Source organism: Barbus barbus (genome assembly GCF_936440315.1).
Source record: "Barbus barbus genome assembly, chromosome: 40".
Taxonomy (NCBI): domain Eukaryota; kingdom Metazoa; phylum Chordata; class Actinopteri; order Cypriniformes; family Cyprinidae; genus Barbus; species Barbus barbus.
Genome location: NC_136718.1, coordinates 27,507,402 through 27,532,200, shown reverse-complemented (window position 1 = coordinate 27,532,200; position 24,799 = coordinate 27,507,402). Strand labels below are relative to the sequence as shown.

General features: G+C 42.2%; 1 protein-coding gene across 2 annotated transcripts in view; it reads right to left on the bottom strand.

Annotated features, from left to right (window-relative positions):
- Positions 1 to 2,240: 2,240 nt before the first annotated feature.
- Positions 2,241 to 24,799, bottom strand: part of nfxl1 (nuclear transcription factor, X-box binding-like 1) — a 55,020-nt gene continuing 32,461 nt past the window's right edge. Inside the window, exons 14-22 of one of the 2 annotated variants that reach the window (XM_079400154.1) lie at positions 20,600 to 20,691; positions 20,229 to 20,250; positions 19,599 to 19,736; positions 6,598 to 6,764; positions 6,441 to 6,510; positions 6,241 to 6,345; positions 5,949 to 6,035; positions 4,148 to 4,201; positions 2,241 to 3,948 (exon numbers count right to left, since the gene is read on the bottom strand). In XM_079400154.1, the coding sequence (XP_079256280.1) occupies positions 3,754 to 3,948; positions 4,148 to 4,201; positions 5,949 to 6,035; positions 6,241 to 6,345; positions 6,441 to 6,510; positions 6,598 to 6,764; positions 19,599 to 19,736; positions 20,229 to 20,250; positions 20,600 to 20,691 (930 nt within the window). In that variant the 3' untranslated portion in view covers positions 2,241 to 3,753. The remainder of the gene's footprint in view (positions 3,949 to 4,147; positions 4,202 to 5,948; positions 6,036 to 6,240; positions 6,346 to 6,440; positions 6,511 to 6,597; positions 6,765 to 19,598; positions 19,737 to 20,228; positions 20,251 to 20,599; positions 20,692 to 24,799) is intronic. The other variant, XM_079400155.1, reaches the window with a different exon arrangement.

The window sequence follows — 24,799 nt, the reverse complement described above, 5'->3', positions numbered from 1 at the left end:
AAATTATATTATATTATATTTCTTTGGGAAATAGCACAGTATGATAAACAACATGACCATATATTATTATGTTATGGTACTTTATTTGTTTGACTACTGGTCACGTTTCTCCTGACTCTTCTTCTCTTACTCATGCTCCACTCATCTCTGGAAATGTCTTCCACTGAAAGAAGAAAGTATAAATGAAAGAAAGTATAAGTGTTTCTGATCACAAACTTAAGATGCAAAAAAGATTAAATGCAAATCTTGTTCTTTTACATTTACTTCTGGCATCTGTTCTAAAGCTCCCCTTTACTCATCTGCTCTTCACTCCTTACTGCTAAACGCATTTTCATCTCTTGTCCCTATTCCAATTCACCTGCTTTCATATTTCATTTCTTTTCATCTCTATTTTCTTTGCTTTCTCCCTCACTCTCATCCCTTTCTTCTCCACTCCTCAAATCCAGACTTCTACTTGTCCTCTTCTCTCCTATTTCTCCACTCTTCATCACACATTTTTCTCCTCTCTCCTTCTCTTAACTTCTGCTTTTCACTTCTTTCTCACTCCCCTCATCATCTCTCATCCTCTTGTCCTCCAGCCTCTCCTGCTCCACAGGTGTATTCTTGTCATTTTCGCGCTCGTGCGGACGCGTCGAGTACCATCCGACACCACGCACGGTAATAGAGCTTTTGTTTCATTTTTTGCCGCTCCTGTCAGAAAGTTGAAGTTATTTTAAAAAACCTAAAAGATTCGGGGCTTTTGACAAAACATTCGGGGCTTAAGCCCAATTAGCCACCCCCCCCCGCTCCGCCACTGCTTTCACTCTCTGTTGTTTAAAGTGATGATATATAACTTAATTCCCACCATATTTCTGGTATTATCTATCAAACTAATTTAACTAATTTGATCGTTCACTTTTTAAAACCGCGAGTGCAGCACATCAGCTGGTTAGCTTGTTATTCGCGGTTCCATTCGTGCCTATTATGGTTTTCTTTTTTTCTCACTCCGTTTTCATTTCTCTCTCCGTTTTTCACAAGTTCATCAAACAACAGTGTTAAGTGGTAAGTTAAGGGAGACTGTGTATACAATGGTTGTAATTCCTAAACATTTAATGTTGTATTTTTGTTTAACCCATTGAATTAAAGCTTGAAGTCTGCACTTCAATCACATCTTGACTGTTTTATTTTTAATTCTGTTCTGGTGGCATACAGAGACGAAATTATGAAAATTGTGTCAGTGTCCAAATACATATGGACCTAACTTAAAGAGCTGGCTGTCTGGTGCAGTCTAAACAACCTGGAGCTCAACACTACAAACACTACACTACAAACAGTGGAGATGATAGGGGACTTCAGGAGAAACCCCCCTGCACTCTCACCATCATGGACAGCACTGTGACTGCAGTGGAGACATTCAAGTTCCTGAGATCCATCATCTCTCAGGACTTGAACTGGGACACTCATCAACTCCATTGCAAAAAAAAGCCCAACAACGGTTGTACTTCCTTCGCCAGCTGAGGAAGTTTAACCTGCCACAGGAGCTGTTGAAACAGTTATACTCAGCCATCACGGAGTCTGTCCTGTGCACTTCAATAACTGTCTGGTTTGGCTCAGCTACAAAATCAGGGATCAGAAGACTACAGAGAACGGTTCGGACTGCTGAATGGATTATGGGTGCCCTCCTGCCCACCCTTCAAGAACTGTATACCTCCAGCGTGAGGAAAAGGGCTCAGAAAATCACTCTGGATCCCTCACATCCAAGTCATCCCCTTTTTGAACTATTGCCATCTGGCCGGCACTACAGAGCCACCATTGCCAGTACAACCAGGCACAAGAACAGTGCCCCCTGTAGTCCGTGCCTTTCAGCTTGACCACCATAACCCCGTGATATTATGCCAAGCACATTTTATTTTACATATTGGAACGTGAAGTACAAAAGTTTAAATTAATTTGTTTTGGCTTGTTAGCTTCTTATTTTTATTCTTGCTTTGTTCTGAGTTCTTTCTACCGTTAAATTTAACTGATTTGTTGTGGAGTGAGGGGAAATAAAATATTCTCTTCATGTTTCTTCAATATTTTTGGCTGACTGTATTTTATGACATGAACAGGCTGAGTTGTGGAGTCAGTAGTGTTTAACTGCACGTGAGGCGCCGGCGCGAGCGCTTGGGTTTTCTTCTTTTTCTCCTTATAAAAGTGGAAACAACTTGCACTAGCCCACTCCTTCATTTGTGGTCATATAAGAGTAAGGCATTATTCAAAATATTTCTTTTATTTGTGTAAATTCACAATAAAAAACAAAACGTACTTTTGTGAAATAAAGGAAAACTGCCGCTTTCTCAAGAGTGCATCACAAAAATGAACCGAAATTCTGTATATTGGCTTCTAACTGTTGCAGGGTTTTTTTCTTTCATTTTCTTAATTCATTATTTAGAAAAATATATTTTGATTATGGGCCTGTTTCTTTAATGTATAAAAGCTTATGTTTTTCTCCGTTCGCAGAAGCGCTGCAGGTGCGTGAATCCTCACCTTCATGTTGTTTATGCTGCTTTTTGTGTCTAAAATGAATCTCTGGAAAACAAATTTAGGTATTTGAAATGGGTCAAGCAGTCTATCAATTTAAATTTAATTTAATTGTAATTTAACAATCTTGTCGGTTAACGGTTAATATGGCTTAACGACCGTCGGTTAGGAGAAATAAAATAACCGGAAGGAACATACCTATTTCCTATAAACGTTAATCAGAAAAATGATAATACAACTGCAACTGTTTATGATCATTGCTTGATTATCAACAGTGGCCTATCTGTCTAGTCTATAACAAAGTGTAAAAAAAATAAAAAATCTCATGACACTAAATAAAAATCTGGATGGAAACTTGATTAATGTGCAATAGCCTTATATTTATTTGCTACACCTCCATCCTTGTACATCCCTGTATCTCCTTCTATTCTATCATCTATTGCACAACTGTACATACAATCATTTGTTTCAATTATTTTTGTTTTTCAGTTTTTTTTGTTTGTTTATATTTACATATGGGTATTTTTCTATTCTCATATTTGTATTGCCTGTGTGTCGTAGTCTCTGTGAACTGGAAGCTTATGACACTAAAACAAATTCCTTGTATACGCAAGCATACTTGGCAATAAAAGCTCTTTCTGATTCTGATTCTAACTGTATATATAGTTTAAAAGAACATTGAGGAAAATCTCTGTATGCAGAATGAACAATGTCAATTCATGAAGTCAGGCATCTGATGTGAATAATTCAGACAGATAGTTCATCAGCGGTTCAGTTAGGTCATCTACTGACTGTTGCAGAACTATTTTGATCCAGTTTGCCACTTCCATTCACTGTATTTGCACCAGAAAGTGCCACCGGCAGATTCTTGAGTCCTTCTCATCCCAACTCTTTTTACAATCAAGCAGTCGGAGCACATCAGTGTGACATCACTGAGACAAAGGCTTTATTTTTAACATTTATAAGGTTATCCCCCAAATGTCACTCATGGAATCATTTTCTCTTAACAATGGAATTAAATCACGATGCTTTAAATTAACTTCACAGTTTTAATAAAAGTGAAGCACAATCTATCAGAAAATCACAGTTTCCATTGTGTCAAATGATGAAATGAAGACTAAATAATCATATGTATGTAAATAGTATTCTAATTATCTATGCAAGTCAACTAAAGGATGAAAAAAAGTTTGCGAAGTTCAGTTTGCGAAACTGAAAGGAAACACTGTTGACATTCAGGAAGCTGCTGAGGTACGTTCACTCTCTGTCCATCTCCTGATTGGTCAGCTGCAGCAGACAGAACACCGCCACGGCCAACAGGATGCCGCAGATGGGCATCAGGAGGCGGAGCTTATATCGGTGCCACACCCCCTCCTCTGTCTCCACCTCTGTGACTTTCCTGTTCTTCTTCTTCCGTCCTTTCTGTCGTTTCTCAAACGCCTCCAGTTCAGCCTGAAACACACACACACACACACACCTCAGAGGCTACATCAGCGAGAAGTTCTCAACTGCAATGGACATCAGGGAGATCCTGCTATCCACTAACCCACCCATGAGTGTCCTCACACTGACCTGCTGATGTGAGGAGCTAAAGCTCTTCAGAGCAGTCATTTCTCAGATCTCAATGACGTTCATGTGTTTCTCAACTCACCTGCTGTTTTCTCATTTCTCCCTCCAGCGCGGCTCTTTCCTCTGCTGCACAAGCCTGAAACACACACACACACACACACACACAAAACTAATTGTCCAGTAACTGTTTCTCCAAGTTTCCCACTGAGCTGATGGCTATCTGTTTGTGTGTGAATGTGAGAGAGAGAATGTGTGTGTGTGTGTGAAGTGGAATCTGTGGCCATTAACCCTCAGCTGGGATGGTGTGTGTTAGTGTGCTGTTTTATAGTTTCACACTCTCTCTGTCTGAGCCAAAAGAATCAATGACCTGGCTGTGGATTTTATGGCCCTTCTCCATGACAACAGTTCCTGTGTCGCTCTACACTTTCACCCGCATCACAGCCATAACTCTGTGTGTGTGTGTTACTTTAGGGACAGCCTGTGAACTAAATCTGACAAAACCTCATAACTAAAATCTTCAAAGATAAAAATGATTATAAGAAAACAATGTTTTTTTATTTGAAGTTTGTGTTAGTGTAGTATGTGCACAAGTGTGTATGTGTGTGTGCGTGTGTGTGAGTGCATAAGTGTGTGTGTGTTTTTGTTTTTATATACCGGTGGGGACTTAAACCTGAATACACACAGACTCTTGGGGACTTGTGTCACGGTGGGGTCCTAAATTGAGGTCCCCACGGGTAAACAAGCTTATAAATCACACAGAATTATGTTTTTTGAAAATCTAAAAATGCAAAACGTCTCCTGTGAGGGCTAAGTTTAGGTGTAGGGCAATAGAATATACAGAATAGAATCAGTAGAAAACCATTACGCCTATGCGAGTCCCCACAAGGATAGTGAAACAAGTGTGTGTGTATATAATAAGTATGAGTGTGTATAAGTGTGTGCGCATGCATGAGCATTTGAGTTTTGGTTTATTTAACTGGTTTGCACTCCATCTATTCTGCCATGTGCCTTATGTCACTTTATCTATCTTTTTTTATTTTTCTACAAAGTTCTCAGATTGATAAGCTCTTTTTGCACTACAAATATATCTGCACAGTTTTGTTTTGTTTTTATTTAACTGGTTTGCACTATCTGCCATGCGCCTTATGCCACTTTATCTATTTCTTAATTTTTTTTCTACAATGTCCTTACTTGTATAGCTATAGAGTTGTATGTACATATGTTTAAACCGTATTATCTGTATTTGAACGTGTTTAATGTTAACTGTTTACACCAAGGGTCTGAGGGTAACGCAATTTCAATTCTCTGTATGTATGTGCTGTACATGTGGAAGAATTGACAATAAAGCAGACTTGACTTGACTTGAGTGCATAAGTGTGTGTTTGTTTGTGTTTGTGTGTGTGTGTGTGTGTGTGCGTGTGCATGAGCGAGCGTGTATGCGTGCGCATGCATAAGTGTGAGTGTGTATAAGTGTGTGCATGCATGTGCATTTATGAGTGCATAAGTGTGTGTGTTTGTGTGTGTTTATGCTTCGGTGAGTGCATAAGTGTGGTTGTGCATGTTTCTTCTGAGTAAATGTGTGCATGTGTGTGTGTGTATGCATCTGTGAGTGCATAAGTGTGAGGGGTGTGGGTGTGTGTGCTAGCGTGCGTGCGTGCATAAGTGTGAGCGTATATAAGTGTGTCTGCATGCATGTGCATTTATGAGTGCATAAGTGTTTGTGTGCGCGCGCGTGTGTGTGTGTGTGTTTGTGTGTGTGTGCATGCATGTGCATTTATGAGTGCATAAGTGTGTATTTGTGCGTGTATGCGTATATGCTTCGGTGAGTGCATGTGTGTGTGTGTGTGTGTGTGTGTGTGTGTGTGTGTATGTATGTGTGTTACCTCTGCATGTTTCTTCTGTAGCTCTCGACACGTCTCGTCACACACGACCAAGTCAGTCTTTGATCTTGCACGAGAACAGGCGAATTCCTGAACACACACACAAACCCGTTTACACAGTGACAGTGATGAGTGCTTATTAAAGCCATGTGATGATGATTATTCATTATCTGACCACAAACATTAGATCTGCTGTGAAGTGTGTGTGTTTGAGGAGATGATGAAAACTGCAGAACAGCCGGACTCAATCACAGCCGCTGTCCATCAGCGTGGTCACATGATCTTGTGTTTGTACCTTTCTGATCCTCTTGCAGGGACACTTGAGCTTGACTCGCTGACCGCAGCTCTGATCGCAGTCACCAGCGTGACACAGCAGCTTACAGCGGTGCCCGCATGCCAGCTGCACACACACATTCACAACAACCAATCAGCACAGCGCAGCCGTATCCCAGCATGCAACACTCTCCGCTTCTCACAGAATAAACCTTACAACACCTGTTTGGGACACTGATTCTGACAGGAGCTCAGCAGCTGTTTGCCCTGCTCATCCGCAGACGTGAACTTCCTACAAAACACACACACACACACACAAACACACACTGGTCACTGAGCGTTTGAGATCCGGCCGGAGAGCAGTAGGAGAGTCACTCACACACAGTCGATGTAGAGGCTGGAGATCCTGCAGTGGCAGCGCAGACGGACCATCAGCCCACAGGGAGGACAGCAGCCGCGGTGACAGGCCAGAACACACGGGTGAGAGCAGCCCACGGGACGCGGCTTCAGACAGCCCTCCTCACACTGCTCACACTCCACACCTGCCTGCAGACACACAGACCTAATGGTTAAAGAGTCAGACTTGCAATCCGACGGTCATGGGTTTGAGTCTCGGGCCGGCAGGGATTGTAGGTGGGGGGAGTGAATGACCAGCGCTCTCTCCACCCTCAATACCACGACTGAGGAGAGACCCTTGAGCAAGAACCGAATCCACAACTGCTCCCCAGTGACTGCACACTGCTCCAGGTGTGTGTTCACGGTATGTGCGTGCTTGGATGGGTTAAATGCAGAGCACAAACTCAGAGTATGTGTCACCGTACTTGGCCACACACCACTTCACACAAAGAGAGAGAGAGAGACACACACAGAAACAGACACACACACACAGAGAGAGAGAGAGAGAGAGACACACACAGAAACAGACACACACACACAGAGAGAGAGAGAGAGAGAGAGAGAGAGAGAGAGAAAGACACACACACACACAGAGAGAGAGAGAGAGCGGCGAGAGAGAGAGAGAGAGAGAGAGAGAGAGAGAGAGAGAGAGAGGGAAAGAGACACACACACACAGAGAGAGAGAGAGAGAGAGAGAGAGAGAGAGAGCGAGAGAGAGAGAGAGCGAGAGAGAGAGAGAGAGCGCGAGAGAGAGAGAGAGAGAGAGAGAGAGAGAGAGAGAGAGAGAGGGAAAGAGACACACACACACAGAGAGAGAGAGAGAGAGAGAGAGAGAGAGAGAGAGAGAGAGAGCGAGAGAGAGAGAGTAGAAGCCATGATCTACATGAGCTCTTGAACTTTCTTTTTTGTTTGCTATTTTGAGATGAGAAATAGATGAAAAATCTACCAAATCTAGAAGAATACTACATACAGACACAAACTTTCATGAAAAGAACTACATATACATAAGAGAATACAGTATTTACTACATAAGAGAATACAGTATTTATGCTTTTAAAACCAAATAACCAACGCAGAGGATCAGAGCATCACACTTCTAGCAGCAGGCCTGCTGGAAAACTGCAGGGAAGGTTAAAACAAGATAAGATCCACTTATTCACAGAGAGAGAAGCAGTGAGTACAAACAAAACTGCACTGGAAACGAGCTTTTTTTGGCTCGTTTGCTTGTTTTTTTCCAAATATAAGGGCATAAAATTGATATGTTTTGTATTTTTATAAGCTAAAATGCTATAAAGCTAAAGCTATGGCTAGCCCACACTCTGGCATTCCTCAATGTATCAATTCAAATGAGCCAGAGAAAATCAGCCAATCAGAGCAGCAGCTCAGCCATATGCAGATGAGCTCCCCACTCACCACCATACAGTATCCCTCTGAGATCAGAACTGACTCTGCAAGGAAAAACTACAAACAGAAACTTCTTTCTAACAATCCAGAGACTCTGTTTGCAGATCTATTCAAAACTGGAGAAATCTGCAACCTCATTTTCTTCTCTGATCACCCCAGTGCCTGGCATAAAGCCATCATCAAACATTACCCCTCTGTAAAAAAAGAAGGCATCTGTAATGGCTGGAAAGTCAAAATCAGAGAACCACAAGACCCCGATAGCACTATGATGACTGTGAACATCTACAAAAACGGAACAGTCATGGTACAGGGGAACCTGAAGTTATTCCAGGCTGACTACAGAGCAATAGCTGAAACTGTGAAACACGAGAAAGCTTTGCTATCTGAGAGTCTGTCATCAGAACAGAATCCACAGAACAGCAGCTCAGATCTCAGGCCCACTCCTGCAGAAACAGCTAAAACTGAGAACATCCCATCCTCCCTGCTCAAATCCATCCCTATACTTCAGGAGCACTTCATGAAGCTGGAGATGGAGATGGTGCAGCTCAGAGAAACGGTGCTCAAACAGCAGTAGTCACACACATGTGCAGCTAATACTGAACTCCAGCAGAACACAGAGCAGCAAACACAGAGACTGACAGCCCTCACCCAGCAGATGAGAACGCTTCAGACGGAGAAGGACAGCTATCAGTGTGAGCTGACCGCACTGAGACTCCAGCTACAGGACAGAGAAAAGTCCACACTACATTTACATTTATTCATTTAGCTGACGCTTTTATCCAAAGCGACTTACAATTGCTATATATGTCAGAGGTCGCACGCCTCTGGAGCAACTAGGGGTTAAGTGTCTTGCTCAGGGACACATTGGTGTCTCACAGTGGATTCGAACCCGGGTCTCTCACACCAAAGCCATGTGTCTTATCCACTGCGCCATCACCACCCTAGAGATGAGGCAGCAGCTGAGAGAGATACAGGAGGACAGAGAGCAGAGAGAACAGCTGAACAGTGAGATCCAGGCCCTGAAAGAGCAGCTGAGAGAGATACAGGAGGAGAGAGAGCAGCAGAACAGCGAGATCCAGGCCCTGAAAGAGCAGATGAGAGAGATACAGGAGGACAGAGAGCAGAGAGAACAGCTGAACAGTGAGATCCAGGCCCTGAAAGAGCAGCTGAGAGAGATACAGGAGGAGAGAGAGCAGAGAGAACAGCTGAACAGTGAGATCCAGGCCCTGAAAGAGCAGCTGAGAGAGATACAGGAGGAGAGAGAGCAGAGAGAACAGCTGAACAGTGAGATCCAGGCCCTGAAAGAGCAGATGAGAGAACTCCTCCTGGCCAGAGAAGAACCAGCACAGACCCACAGAGCTCAAACATTGCCCTCCACCCCAAACTCACTTAACACGGAGTCAACACCCCTCAGCGCAGACTCAGAGAGACCCGGCCCAGACAGCTCACAGCCATCACAGCGCCCCCTGTCAGGCTCCCCAGCACAACAGCATCAGCCCTCGTCTCACAGCAGCCCAGCACAAACCAGCACAGAGGAACCTGAAGTAGCTCTACTCATCGATTCAAACGGCAAATTCATTGATACAAAGAAACTCTTCCCCCGACACAGAGCGGTTAAATTCTGGTGTCCCACCACCGACAAAGCCCTGGAGCTCCTGACAGAATCCCAGCTAGGCCGACCCAGCCACATCATAATCCACACGGGCACCAACGACCTGCGGAGCCAACAGGACCGAGTGTCTGACTCCCTCAGAGCCGTCGTGGAAAAAGCTAGAGAAACCTTCCCCAACTCAAAAATCACCCTGTCCACTCTACTCCAGAGGAAAGATTTCCATCCCAAAACAATTAATAAAATAAACTCTAGCATCTCCAGACACTGTGCCCTCCTGCCCAACGTACACTTGGCCCACCATCCAGACCTGGACACCGACTGCCTATATGACCACGTCCACCTTTATAAGAACCTGGTACATATTTTTGCAAAGAAACTCAAAGATGTCGCTCTAAACAGGACCAACCAGACAAGTAGAACCAGTCTTAACCCAGCCAACCCAACGAGACACACCTCAGGAAACTACATCCCAGCCAACACCTCATCTAGAGCCCCGACCGGAGCACCGCCCAGACCTTCAGCGCCCAGACCTTCAGCGCCCAGAGCTTCAGCTCTCAGGGGTCCACACAGAGCTTCAGCGCCCAGAGAGTATCCGTACGGACAGAGACTGTCATATAACAGCCCCAACGCTCCAGCGGCTGAAGCCCGACCACAGCAGAGCCCGGCCCAGCCAGACAGACCGAGCTACGCCCAAGCTGTCAGCGGAGGAGCGAGCCGAGCTAACGCTGAACTCCACGACATCCAACACATGCTGAGTATCATCTGCTCTCACTTACTCACACACAGTGGACAGTGGTATAAAAAAAAGAAAAATATTGTATATGTATATATATATGTATATCTCTGTGTGTGTGTGTGTGTGTGTGTGTGTATATATATATATATGTATATATGGAAATATCTATGTGTATATATACTTAAATATACCATTTACCAAGCCACATTGTTAGTATAAGTGTGCATGTAATTTAAAATGGATTTGTTGATGTTTTTGAGTTTCTACCATAACATTACTTCCATCATTCATTATTTTCTTTTACTCTATTGTATTTTTGTATCATTCTCTTTTCTCAAAATAGCAAACAAACCATACCGATTATTTTAAAAGTTTGAGATGAAATCACTTAGTTTTTCTACATGGAATATTCAAGGTCTAAACTCCTCAGTCTTTGGCCTAAAAAGTAGAAATTCTGACTTTATGAAAGAACTTGAAGACATAGATGTCATCATCTTACAGGAGACCTGGTGTAGAGGAGATGTGTTCACTGGCTGTCCCTCGGGATACAGAGAGATAATATTACCATCAGTCAAACTCCCATCAGTCACACAGGGGAGAGACTCGGGAGGGATGATTATCTGGATTCAATCTGAACTGGCCATAGAATTAGTTCAAAGAGATCAATACCACCTGTGGCTGAAAATACAAAAAGGATTAATATCAGCATCTCAGCCTGTTTTCCTTTGTGCCATATATATACCCCCCCTCGAGTCTCCGTATTTCCAAGAGGAAACCTTTCAAAACATTGAACAAGAAATCAGCCATTTCCAGGCCCAGGGAAACGTGCTTCTTATGGGTGATTTAAACGCTAGAACCGGAGAACAATTAGATTTCTTAGAATCACACGGTACCAGATTCATCACTGGCAATAACGACTTGTACCCTTCTTACCCCGCCAGAGAAAACTGTGATCAGACAGTGAACGCTCACGGACGGCAGCTGCTGCAGCTCTGTACATCGTCAACGGAAGACTGCGAGGAGACTCGCTCGGCCGATACACCTACAGCTCAGCTCTCGGTAACAGCACTGTAGATTATACCATCACAGATCTCCACCTTTCCTCTTTGAGAGCATTCACAGTCAAACCCCTGAAACCTTTCTCAGACCACAGCCAAATCACACTCTATATAAAGCAATCTGAAACATCACCCACACCAATTAGGACACCATATCAAATGATCAAAATTATGTCATTCAAATGGACAGAAAACAGCGCCACAAATTACATCAATGCTGTTGAATCTCCAGAAATACAGTCCCTCTTACACTCATTCCAAACACAGGCATACCCTAAAAATCAATTCGGCATCAATCAGGAAGTACAAGATCTAAACATATTATACAAAACAGCACAAAAAAGTCATTTGACCATTGTTAAACCAAAGAAAAAATGTTTAAATACTGACAAATGGTTTGATTTGGACTGTAAGACTCTGAGAAAAAACCTCAGAAATCTATCAAATCAGAAACACAGACAACCAGATAATCCTCCGCCTTCATTACTGTGAGGCACTAAAACTATATAAAGCCACACTCCGGCGGAAAAAAGCACAGTTTTTGCAAAACCAGTTTGAAGAAATTGAAAAATCTATAAATTCACACAAATTTTGGGATAAATGGAAATTATTATACAAACCAAATCAAGAAACTCTGGCCATCCAAGATGGGGAGACGTGGAAAACTCATTTCCAAGAATTATATAGCCCAACCCAAATAATTAATAAACTAGACAATTTAGAAAGATCGATTAAAGCGAATCAAAACCCCTTAGATTTCCCCATAACAATGAAAGAATTGGAAGATAAATTAGGGGTCCTTGAGCCCAAGAAAGCCTGTGGTGTCGACAGCATCCTGAACGAGATGCTGAAACACACAGAGCAAAGCTTCAAACTGGCCATGCTAAAACTCTTCAATGATGTTCTGTGTGTCGGGTTCTTCCCTGAGATCTGGAACAAGGGCCTCATCAGCCCCATTCACAAGAACGGAGATAAACTAGACCCCAACAACTACCGAGGCATCTGTGTGAACAGTAACCTGGGGAAGGTGTTCTGTAGCATCTTAAACACCAGACTGTTACACTTCCTTATGAAGCACAATGCCTTGAGTAAATGCCAAACTGGCTTTCTTCCAAAATGTCGCACATCCGATCACATTTTCACATTACAAACACTAATTGACAAATATGTACATCAAAACAAAGGAAACCTTTTTTGCTTGTTTCGTTGATTTCAAGAAAGCATTCGATTCAATCTGGCATGAAGGACTATACCTAAAACTTATCGACAGTGGAATAGGGGGAAAATTCTATGATTTGATCAAATCAATGTACACAGCCAGCCATTGTGCGGTTAAAATTGGAAACCAAAGAACCGAAAAAAACCTAAGGGCTTACTTAAGGGAAGTTAAGGCTGTCACTTAAGTATTTCCCTTAATTGCTTAAGTGTTCCCTTAAGTTCTGTTATGCGTTGCTACAAAGTCCTTAGTAACGGTTTCACCTTAAAAAATTAAGGGACCAAAATAGCTCCCTTAAGTCATCTTTTACTCTAGTACGATGCCTGATTTCATGTTCATAGAAGAGGAGCAAGTACCTAGGCGCATTTTTAATGATCGAAATAATCCATTGGAGACTATGAATGATGCGCAGTTATTGAGAGAATATAGGTTTGATCGTCAGTCAATCCTTCATCTCACCGCAACGCTTGAGCCACCAACACCAAACCCGACGAAGTCGTGCACTCCCAGGACTGCTTCAAGTTTTGATTGCTTTAAGGTTTTTCGCTTGCGGTACTTTTCAGTCTGTCATTGGCGACGTTTTCAGAGTACACAAATCCACTGTCTGCAGAGCTGTCCATCGAGTGGCCTTAGCCCTGTGTCGCCGAATTGACACGTGTCAAATTTCCTTCCAGAGATGAGCAGGACGTATTAGCGGAGCGTTTTTTTGCAGTTGCTGGTTTCCCACGCGTTTGCAGAGTGATAGATGGAACACATGTGCGAATTCAAGCCCCACACCTATATGAAGATCAATTTGTCAAAAAAATAATATTTTGTAAAAAAATTTAAAATATTTTATAGCTGTAGTTGTAAGGTTATTTTTGCGGTCCGTTATGTTTATAATGAATGAATGAATGATGCATTTATATAGCGCTTTATTGTGTATTGCTGTACACCCAAAGCACTTTAAAATCATCTCTCCTCAACCACCACCAGTGTGCAGCTTCCACTTGGATGATGCGACGGCAGCCACAGTACAACGGCGCCAGTACGCTCACCACACACCAGCTACAGGTGGAGAGGAGAGAGAGTCATTGAGCCAATCAAGTGTATAGTGCGATATGGAAGAGTAACTATGGCAACCGCAGCTCGCGTTGCCGTGCACTCCCAGAAACTACAGTGAAACGCTTAATATAAACACTTAGGTAAGGGTGACGGATAAGACGTTTGTTGCAACTCTCTTAAGGAAATCCCTTGCCTCTGGGATCTTTTCCCCTTCAGGGATACCCTTACTTAAGGGTTTTCATGCAACCGGGCCCTGAAGCCTCCAACCAGAACGTTAGGCCTAAACAACCCCCATATGTGGAGGCACTGCACTATCCTAAAGATATCACAAATTAGACAGCACAGAAAGTCTACAAAAACAAAAGACTGACTGACACCCCAGAAACACTTTTTGCAGACTTACATAAAGATGGCAGCATAAGTAACCTGATATTCTACACCAACAAGCCCTATGTATGGCACAAGGCCATCCTTACACACTACCCCTCTGCTGAAAGAAAAGGCATCTGTGGGGGTTTCCAGCTAAAAATAAGAAACGAGGAAGACACAACTACCACCAGCATTAATATCTACAAAACAACGGGTATAGTGGTGGTAAAGAGCATCAATGGGCTCTTCGAACAAGACTTCTTCTGCATCAAAGCCAGAGCACAGAAAGAGACCATAACCAGTGACCAACTAATCACTCCTGAGGAGTCAGTATCCTACACCATCCACACAAATGAGGATCAGACAGAACAGAGAGACCCTTCGAGCATAAACCAGACCAAAGACCCCCATTCACACTGCTATTGCACTGACATGAGGGAGAGGTTCACAGAGCTAGAGGGAGAAATGGTACAGCTCAAGGAGATGATCTTTTCCTTGCAAAAAGTGCAGAAAACAGACCAGACCAGCAACAACCACACAGCCAAGCACAGAGAAAGGGACAGCCTCAGGAGAGAGCTGTCTATACTGCAGACTGAGGTGAAGGAACTCCAGCAGGTGAGATAAGGGCTAAGGGCCCAGCTGGAGACACTGGAAACACAGTTCTTACAACAGACTGAGATACACAGGACACAACTAACAGCAATGAGGATGGAAATAAGAGAACTGAGGCAGGGCAGAGGAGCACAGCGAGTTCAGCTCATCAGAGGAACCGGTGGAGCAGGATACCCCTCACCCTGATCACAGCTCACAAACAACAGAGATTCAGCACAGCCAGAATCCTCCTCTCCCATCAGACACGTCCCTCACATCACACTCAGACGACCCCTCCACACAAACAGAAGGAACGCTAAAACCAGAAGTCGCTCTTTTAATTGATTCAAATGGGAAATTTATTGATGAAAAGAAACTATTTCCCAAACACAGTGTGACCAAACTCTGGTGTCCAAACACTCAAAGCGCACTCAAATCGCTAAGTGTAGACAAACTAGGATCCCCAAGCCATATAATAATCCACACCGGCACAAACGACCTGAGAGCCAAACAGGAGAGGGTGGCTACATCTTTACAAACAGTGATTGAAAAGGCCTCAACCACCTTCCAAAATGCTAAAATTATCATATCCACACTGCTGCCCCGAAAAGACTTCCATCCTGACACTATCCAGCGGGTGAATGCCAACCTCTCCCGTGCCTGTGCGCTTAAACCCAATGTGCACCTGGCACACCACCCCACCCTGGACTTCACATGCCTCTACGACCATGTCCATCTGTACAAAACAGCTGTTCCTGTCTTCGCCAGGACCCTCAAAGATGTGGCCCTGAATCGGGACCTCAACAGCACCCCCAGGAGCAACAGAGTCCACCAACCTCCACCCAGACCTGTAAGAAAGCACAGTGTACCCCCAGAGAGAACATCCAGAAGACAACAGCACACTCACATGCTAAGACCATCCCAGCCAACACCTGAGCATCTTCTCCCAGCCCTCACATCCTCACATTCAGTGAATCAGGCCAGACCAAAGCCACTCCTGCCAACCCCCTACCCCCCTCATACACAGCAGGCCCCTGGCAGTCACAGCTATGCTCAGATTGTGAGCAGAAAACCCACAACAGCACCAGTGCAAGCCACAACAACAGAGCTAAGAGACATCCGTCAGATGCTCAACCTCATCTGCTCACACCTACTGTCATAGGTCAAAACTTATCAACAAAACTAAGACTAGGGGTGTAACGATATCACAAACAGAACCGAAAGATCAAGATACACCACCCACGATACGAATCGCGGAACTCTTGTCGCGTACCGCGGTACTCTCACGCCCCCTTCTGCCCATTGTTGAGGTTCATAGCACTTAACTATTCATTTAAACTAATTTTTCTTTGCTTACATTTGATTAAATTGTATTAGTAACAACTAATAAGAGCTTTTTAAATTTTGTTCTAAATATTATATTCTAAAGTTACTGTTTTCCAAGTGCATGTCATTTCACGTGACTTGGGAGTGAGCGTCACACTCGGTTGCTAGTATATGCAGGATGGCTGCTTCGCATAGTACTGAAATTGCAGATCCCCTGGACACATTTAAGTCTCCTGTGTGGGAACATTTTGGTTTTCCAGTGGAGTACAGGAATGGAATTTGTGTCTTAGACAAACCGCACACAATCTGTCGTAACTGTTTCAAAAAAGTCTCTTATGCAAGCGCATCTCCGGAGACATCATCCCAACATTGATTTAAGCGGCACACGTAAGAAGCCTCAAAAACAGGAAACTTTCCCCATTGCCTTTAGAATGAAGGTACAAGCTAACTCCGACCGTGCTCAAACAATTACTAAGGCAATAGGTGTTTTCATGGCGCTAGATATGTGGCCGTTTTCTGTTGTTGAGAACGACGGATTCACACATTTGCTAAGTGTGTTGGAGCCAAGATATCAATTACCGAGCCGACCGAATTTCCGTCAGAATGTGCTGCCTCACCTTTACAGCGAAGTAAGAGCCAAACTAGTGGAGAACCTGAGCAATGCTAAATTCATTGCTTTAACTACAGACGGGTGGACCTCCCATGCAACTCAGTCTTTCATGACGATCACGGCGCACTGCATTATGGACAACTGGGTGATTAAAAATCCTGTTCTGCAGACACGCGCTGTCTACAAAGCCACACAAGTGATCATCTGTCGGAAATACTACAGGGAGCTGTAGCAGAGTGGAAAATCGACAGAGAAAATGCCACTATTCCTGTGACAACAGATAATGCTAAAAACATTGTTAATGCAGTTGAAGCAGCTGGGTTTTCACCAAATATACAATGTTTTGCGCACACAGTTAATCTGGCATCACAAAAGGGAATGGGCGTTAACCAGATGTCGCGGCTTTTAGGCAGAGTGCGAAAGGTGGTCACTTTTTTTCCATCATAGCACTACTGCTGCAGCAGTGCTGAAGGACAAACAAGAGATGCTCCAACTGCCTCCACACAAGCTAATTCAGGATGTTCCCACCAGGTGGAACTCCAGCTTTGACATGCTTGAGCGCTACCTTGAACAGCAGGATGCTGTTTTCTCGGCACTTACAGACAGGAGTATTAAGAGGAACATTAAGGACATTGTTACTCTGCCTGATGAAGATGTAAAGTTAGCTGAGGACATCATTCAGGTTCTTAAACCCCTGAAAATGGTCACAACTGCTGAGCACAGAACAGCTGCCGACCGTTTCAATGATAATGCCACAGAAACACACAATCCTGGAATCTATGAACCCAGAAAGGGTAGAGATTTAAAACGTGGGTCAAGTGCAGTGCTCAAATGAAGAAACTGCACAAGTATTGAGTCAGATTCTGGGTATCTGTTGATTAAATAGGTGTGGGTGGTGATGGTGCAGTGGATAAGACACATGCCTTTGGTGTGAGAGACCCACGTTTTAAATCTCTACCCTTTCTGGATGAGACCATGCGCAGCAACCTCTTTAATAGCCTGATGGAGAAGATTCTGGAATACCATCCCCAGCAGGTATTTTTTTATTATTATTGTTTTAATTCAAAATTAATTTAATAAATTAGATTTTAACTACACTATTTAGTTCACACAAAGCTGCAATGCATTTTACTAATGAATATGTCCTGTGAAAACCACTTTACAAACACAGTATGTGTGTATATTTTTTTCCTTCAATTTAAACAGAAATCTACAAACCCGATTCCAAAAAAGTTGGGACACTGTACAAATTACGAATAAAAAAGCAATAATTTACAAATCTCATAAACTTATATTTTATTCACAATAGAATATAGATAACATATCAAATGTTGAAAGTGAGACATTTTGAAATGTCATGCCAAATATTGGCTCATTTTGGATTTCATGAGAGCTACACATACCAAAAAAGTTGGGACAGGTGGCAATAAGAGGCCGGAAAAGTTAAATGTACATATAAGGAACAGCTGGAGAACCAATTTGCAACTTATTAGGTCAATTGGCAACATGATTGGGTATAAAAAGAGCCTCTCAGAGTGGCAGTGTCTCTCAGAAGTCAAGATGGCAAGAGGATCACCGATTCCCCCAATGCTGCGGCGAAACATAGTGGAGCAATATCAGAAAGGAGTTTCTCAGAGAAAAATTGCAAAGAGTTTGAAGTTATCATCATCTACAGTGCATAATATCATCCAAAGATTCAGAGAATCTGGAACAATCTCTGTGCGTAAGGGTCAAGGCCGGAAAACCATACTGGATGCCCGTGATCTTCCAGCATCTTTTGTGCTCCAGGGACATTTGAACAAGGCACGGAGAGCTTTTTACGCTATTAAGAGAAATATCAAAATTGACATCCCAATCAGAATCTGGATAAAAATAATCAAATCAGTAATAGAACCCATGGCACTCTACGGGTGTGAAGTCTGGGGCCGCTCACAAACCAAGAGTTCACTAAATGGGACAAACACCCAATAGAGACTCTGCAGACCCAACTATGCAAAGTTTTGCTCCGAGTACAGCGCAAAACCCCAAATAATGCCTGCAGAGCAGAATTAGGATTATACCCACTTATAATCACAATTGAAAAAAGGGCCATTAAATTCCATGCCCACCTAAAAAATAGTGATAAACAGACCCTCCGTCACAAAGCCCTGAACTACCAAGAGCTGACACCAGAAAGAAACGCCCTCAGCCAATCGGTCTTAGAGCTGACTACACAAACCACAACATGTCTGACTGAGAATAAAAACTTAGCCAGACCAAACCAAATATTTAAAACACAAAAAGAAAAATACCTACAGCATTGGAGAGACGCACCAGCCCTACAAAGTAAACTGGAATGCTATTTGGCCCTAAATAGAGAATATGAATTGGCAGGATACCGGAGTACAGTGTGTGACCCTAAACTGAGGAAAGTCCTGAGCATGTCCAGACTCAGTCAACACAATCTCACCATAGAGACCGGCAGACACAGACAGACCTGGCTACCAGAAGAAGACCGGCTGTGTCCCCACTGCACAGGAAATGATGTGGAAACAGAACTGCACTTCCTGACATCCTGCCCTAAATATGCACTAATTAGGGACACTTTCTATCCCCATTTCACAACTCACCACAAAGACTTCCTTCAGAAACCAAATATGGACAAACTCCCATACCTGCTAGGAGAAAGCCCAGCAAGCTGAAACCTGGCCGCCAGGTGTGTGAGGTCCTGTCACGACCAGAGAGCCTCCAGCGGGACAGAACTACCAACACACTCACTATATGCCTAGAGCCACTTCTATAAAACATTATTATTTATTTTTTCATTATTATTTATTAATTTGTATTGTATAGTGTTATTAAAGCTTTGGCAATGTAAAGATTTCTTTCACCATGACAATAAAGCTATTTGAATCTTGAGAGAGAGAGAGACACACACACACACACAGAGAAAACTAACAGAAAGCCAGTCACTGTGAGGACAGAGGCAATGACTCTCTGACCCTCGTTGCAACAGGGTCCGAGAGTCATGTGACCTACCTTAGTTTTGTCTGAGTTTGGCACAGCGGTCACATAATGGCACTCCAAACTGCAGCTATGATTCCCACACGCTAAAGTCCGTCCGCATGACCGGCCGCAGGAGAATGGCCCACGAGTGTGACACGGAACTGGACTCACCTTCAACACACACACACAAACAGAGAGACACACACAGAGAGAGAGACACACATATACACACAAAGACAATGATTCAGAGTCTTTATATTTCACTATAAACATATGTTATATAACTAATGTATATAATTAAAACTAAGCTAAATGTTATAGATCTAATAGACCGATAGATCTAAACTTTTCTCTAGCCTACTGATGAACAGAAATAAATGACAAGCAAATGGACATCAACAAAGCAAAGTAATGAAATGTAAAATGAAACACTGCAGGAATAACGTATACAGTGATTGTTCCTGAAGCGATGGAGTCTCTTGAAGGCACAGTGAGTGAGTGCTAACAAACTCAAGTCATCAGCTCCAGCTGGACTTTCAGTTCTAGAAGCGTTTGACCTTCGCTTTAATCTGAAGAACGGGAGATCAGCTGCAGTGAGAAATGAACCAGACACGCTGGTGTGTGTGCGTGTGTGTGTGTGTGTGTGCGAGTGTGTGTGTTCACCTCATGTTCTCCCAGACAGGCTCTGTAGAGAAAAACAATACACACAATGTTGTCATTTACAGCAGCAGGACACACAATGACATCATCTGTTAGGACTAACTTTAAAGAGACACACACACACACACACACACACAGTTACTTTAAACCATCTCACATACACACACACACTTTTGGCTACAACTGACTGGAGTGTGTTAGCCATATGTGCAGAAAATCCCTACAACACCAACAATACACTGCCAAAAACATGCTTCCCCAGCGTGCCTACAAATACACAGCAGCCCAGTGTGTGTGTGTGTGTGTGTGTGCTTTTGAGTGCGTGTGAGTGAGTGCGTGCATGTGTGTGAGTGAGTGAGTGTGTGTGTGCTTACGTTGGGATGGGCTCCATGCAGGAGGGACAGGGTAGAGCTGTTCTCACAAACGCAGGAGTTGAGGGTTGCTCCCATGGACCGGCCAGCATGGCCTGCAGTCACAAACTAGAGCTTCAGTGTGTGACAGACAGCTATGAGATCCACAATAAAAACTGAAATGCAATTACAATTTCAGTTGAACATATAAAGAAAACTAATTAAACAAATCAAACTAGCATTTTTTTTCCACCAATGACTGCTTTTATTCAGCCCAATCAGAAGGCACTGAGTAGCTAATGAGCAACTACGGCTTGGTTTATGAATATTAATTAGATAATGTAGTAGAGAGTATGATATTCAGCGAGTTGAATTAAAGGGGTCATGAACTGAAATCATATTTTCCTTGAGCTTTTGACATGTAACAGTGTCCTAAGCAGTCGCGACACCTCGGCTGGAACAACACAAGCTAGGACTATGATAATCTCAGGTTCTGATCATGGGCTTTATTTAGAGTTAAAAGTGTCTAATGTGAGTTTGAATATTATTTTGTGAGACCTTTATAGCCAACACAACAATGGATAATTTACCTCAGAACTTGTAAATAAATGAAAGGAAGCTTCAAAATAAAAACTGTGAACAGGTGTATTCTGTGACAAAGATTGCATCACGTGCTAGCTATGTATTTACCATGTAATCACTTTAAAAGAGTTACATATTTATGAAGTGGATTCTGTATATCCATTTCGTTGCGAGTACAGAGAGGCTCCGAGAGTGCTTTTGTCTCGGGCAAAGTGCTACAACGTTGTTCTAGACAATAATACATACAATAATAAACCAAACATTAAATAAGACAATTAAGAGCAAACATTAAAATACAACAATGTGTAATATAAATACAAAACACAGTAAAGTGCTAAAGTGCTATAGGTGCGTTGTTCTTGTTAGAATTCAACACTTGTATCGAGGCAGGAGCAAATGATAGCTTCAGTCTATTAGTTTAACACACAGGCATTCTCAGTCTCTTTCCTGATGGCAGCGGCTGGTATTCACTAAAAGAGGGTGATTGGGATCAGTGCTAATACTTATTGCCCTTCTCATCACTGCTTGTTCATATAAAGTCTGTATAGTCTCATATTGTTTTAATCCAATGATTTCCATGGCTGTTTTGTAGATATGAGTCCATTTGTTTTTCAGTTGAACAGACAAATTTCCAAACCAGACTGTGATTCCACAGCGAATGAGACTTTCAAGCCTGGCTCGGTAAAAAACAAGCAAGATATTGCTACCCACCCCATACAGTCTCAGCCTTCTTAAAAAATAGAGTCTCTGTTGCAATCGTGTACACAGACTTCCAGCAAAGAGCACTATCCATATAAAACCCAAGGTATCTGTAAGATGTCACTTGCTCTATCATCGTGTCTTTAATGATCACAGGCTTATGTTCAGATACACTTCTTGGGTCAAGGACCATTTCCTGTGTCTTTTTAACATTTAAAACAAGACAGTTCTTGTCACACAACTGTATGAAAATATCTATTTCCCTGTGGTAAGATGTTAAGTCCATGTCTTTATGTAAGAGACTTAGAATGACAGTGTCATCAGCATATTTCATGATATAATAATTATTATTATTATTATTATTATTATTATTATTATTATTATTATTATTATTATATGTGCTCCTGCAATCATTTGTATACAAAGAAAAAAGCACAGGTGATGAAACACAACCTTGTGGCACTCCTGTATTACTATATCTGACCTCAGAACGTGTCCCATTGACCCTGACCTGCTAAATTCTATTACTTAAAAAATAAGTGAAGTGACATAAGTGAGTGAGTGAGTGAAGTGACATTCAGCCAAGTATGGTGACCCATACTCGGAATTCGTGCTCTGCATTTAACCCATCCAACGTGCACACACACAGCAGTGAACACACACACACACACACAGCAGTGAACACACACACACACACACAGCAGTGAACACACACACACAGCAGTGAACACACACATAGGGAGCAGTTGGGGGTTTGGTGTCTTGCTCGAGGGCACCTCAGTCGTGGTATTGAGGGTGGAGAGAGCGCTGGACATTCACTCCCCCCACCTACAATCCCTGCCGGCCGGGGACTCGAACCCCCAACCTTTGGATTACGAGTCCGACTCTCTAACCATTAGGCCACGACTCCCCCCGTAAAGAAACCATTTAATTAAGAGTACCAACACCCATGCTGTGCAACTTCTCTAAAAGCAAATGTATCTGCACTGCATTAAATGCAGAACTAAAATCAACAAATAAAATACGAGCATAGGCTTTAGTACTCTCAACTGAAGACCGGCTCTGCAGAAGATCAACACCTACTACAACATCAAATAAAAAAAAGAGCAGTTCATGGCTCTTTCAATAATGCACATGTTTTTAGGGCCCTATGAAATCCATCTTATTTTTTTTCCAAATTCAGTTTTAATTTTTCTGGATTCCGTTTTTTTCCATTTAAATTTTTCTGGACTCCTTTTTAAATGGTTAAATTGAATTTTATTAATTAAAAGGCATGTCTTATATATGTTTCATGATTTTAATTAATTTAAAATCAGTTTATTAAAAGTTTAACAAAAATGACGTTTAGGGCCCTATGAAATGTTTTGTTTTTTCACACCTTATGGTTGTTACCAAATTCTGTTTTAGCATGTCTAATTATTTGAATGCATAAAAATGTTTTTTATTTAATCTTACAATAACCTTAAGAAATTCTGTGTTGTTTATTTTTCTGGTTATCAAATGAAGGCATAAAACATGAAAAATTTAACTTTTTTTTTTCTAGTCAAATTAAAACATGGAAACATTGTGAGATTATTCCTTAAAAATGCAGTTTTAGTAATTTGTCAACAGTAGTAGTAGCAGTATTACATAGATTCTACTGAATGATAGTAACATATTTCAGCCACAATACATGAAATAAATCCTGGAGCAATCCAGAAAAGTAATGGATTGAAAGCCACATGTCTCATGAGTCAAATTTGAAGAAGATACAATGAAAAATGAGATTCCTGCAATATTTTTTCTGAAACTATTTATAGTCCCCCCCACCCCCCTGTTTGAGGAAAAATAACCACCAAATGGATTGCAGAATTATACAAGCTATTTTAGTCATTATACATGTTCCTGCATAGTTTTTCAACTATAAATAATAGACAGAACTTTAGACATCATAATTATTTGAGTAATAAAAAAGGAAAAAAAATAGAAAAAAAATGCTTTGTATATAGTTGGGACTTAAGAAAGATACCGATGATGAAAAAGCTGTTCTATCTGGAGCAATATACCAGCGGTGAACCACAAGACCTGGTAAAGAGTTGTGGACATATGAGTGCAGAAAGTGGATATAAAGAGGCAAGAAGATTGCTGCAACATCATTATGGTGACGAACTTAAAATTGCTTCAGCGTACATTGAAAAGGCACTAAAATGGCCTCGGATCCAATCAGAGGATGGAAAGATGCTGAGTGCATATGCTCTTTTCTTGACTGGATGCCACAACACTATGCAGGATGTGGATTATATGGCTGAAATGGACAACCCCACTAACATGAGGGTTATCATCTCCAAACTCCCCAACAAAATGAGAGAGAGTTGGAGAAATGTTGCATATGACATTCATGAAAGGTCGGGCAGAAGAGCTAGGTTTTCAAACTTGGTGGAATATATTGATCGTCAAGCCAAAGTAAAAAATGACCCCTTGTTTGGAGACATTCGAGAGTAGACCAGTGCAAATGTTGGGAAGAAAAGCAAAACTCCTGACTTGAAGTTCAAAAAGTTTGCTCCCAAAGGAAGTAGTTTCGTCAAAAGTGTCTGTACTGAACAGAAGAAACAAGGTGAGACAAAGAAGGAAACAAAGCCTCAACTTGACAAAACATCTTGTGTTGCATGCACATTCTGTCAAAAGAACCATGCTTTGAATGCATGTTTCAAATTTAAAGAGCAAGCACACAAGGACAAAATTGAGTTTTTGAAATCAAAAGAACTGTGCTTTGGATGTCTCACGCAAGGGCATTTGAGCAAAGACTGTAAGAAAATACTTACTTGTGAAGAATGTTCCAAGATGCATCCAAGCATTTTGCACATTCCAAAAGAGAACAGTTCCAAATCTAGCAGTGGTGATGAGAACTGTAAGAATTACAGAACCTCAGACACTTTGAACTTCTGAGATGGACAACACACACAC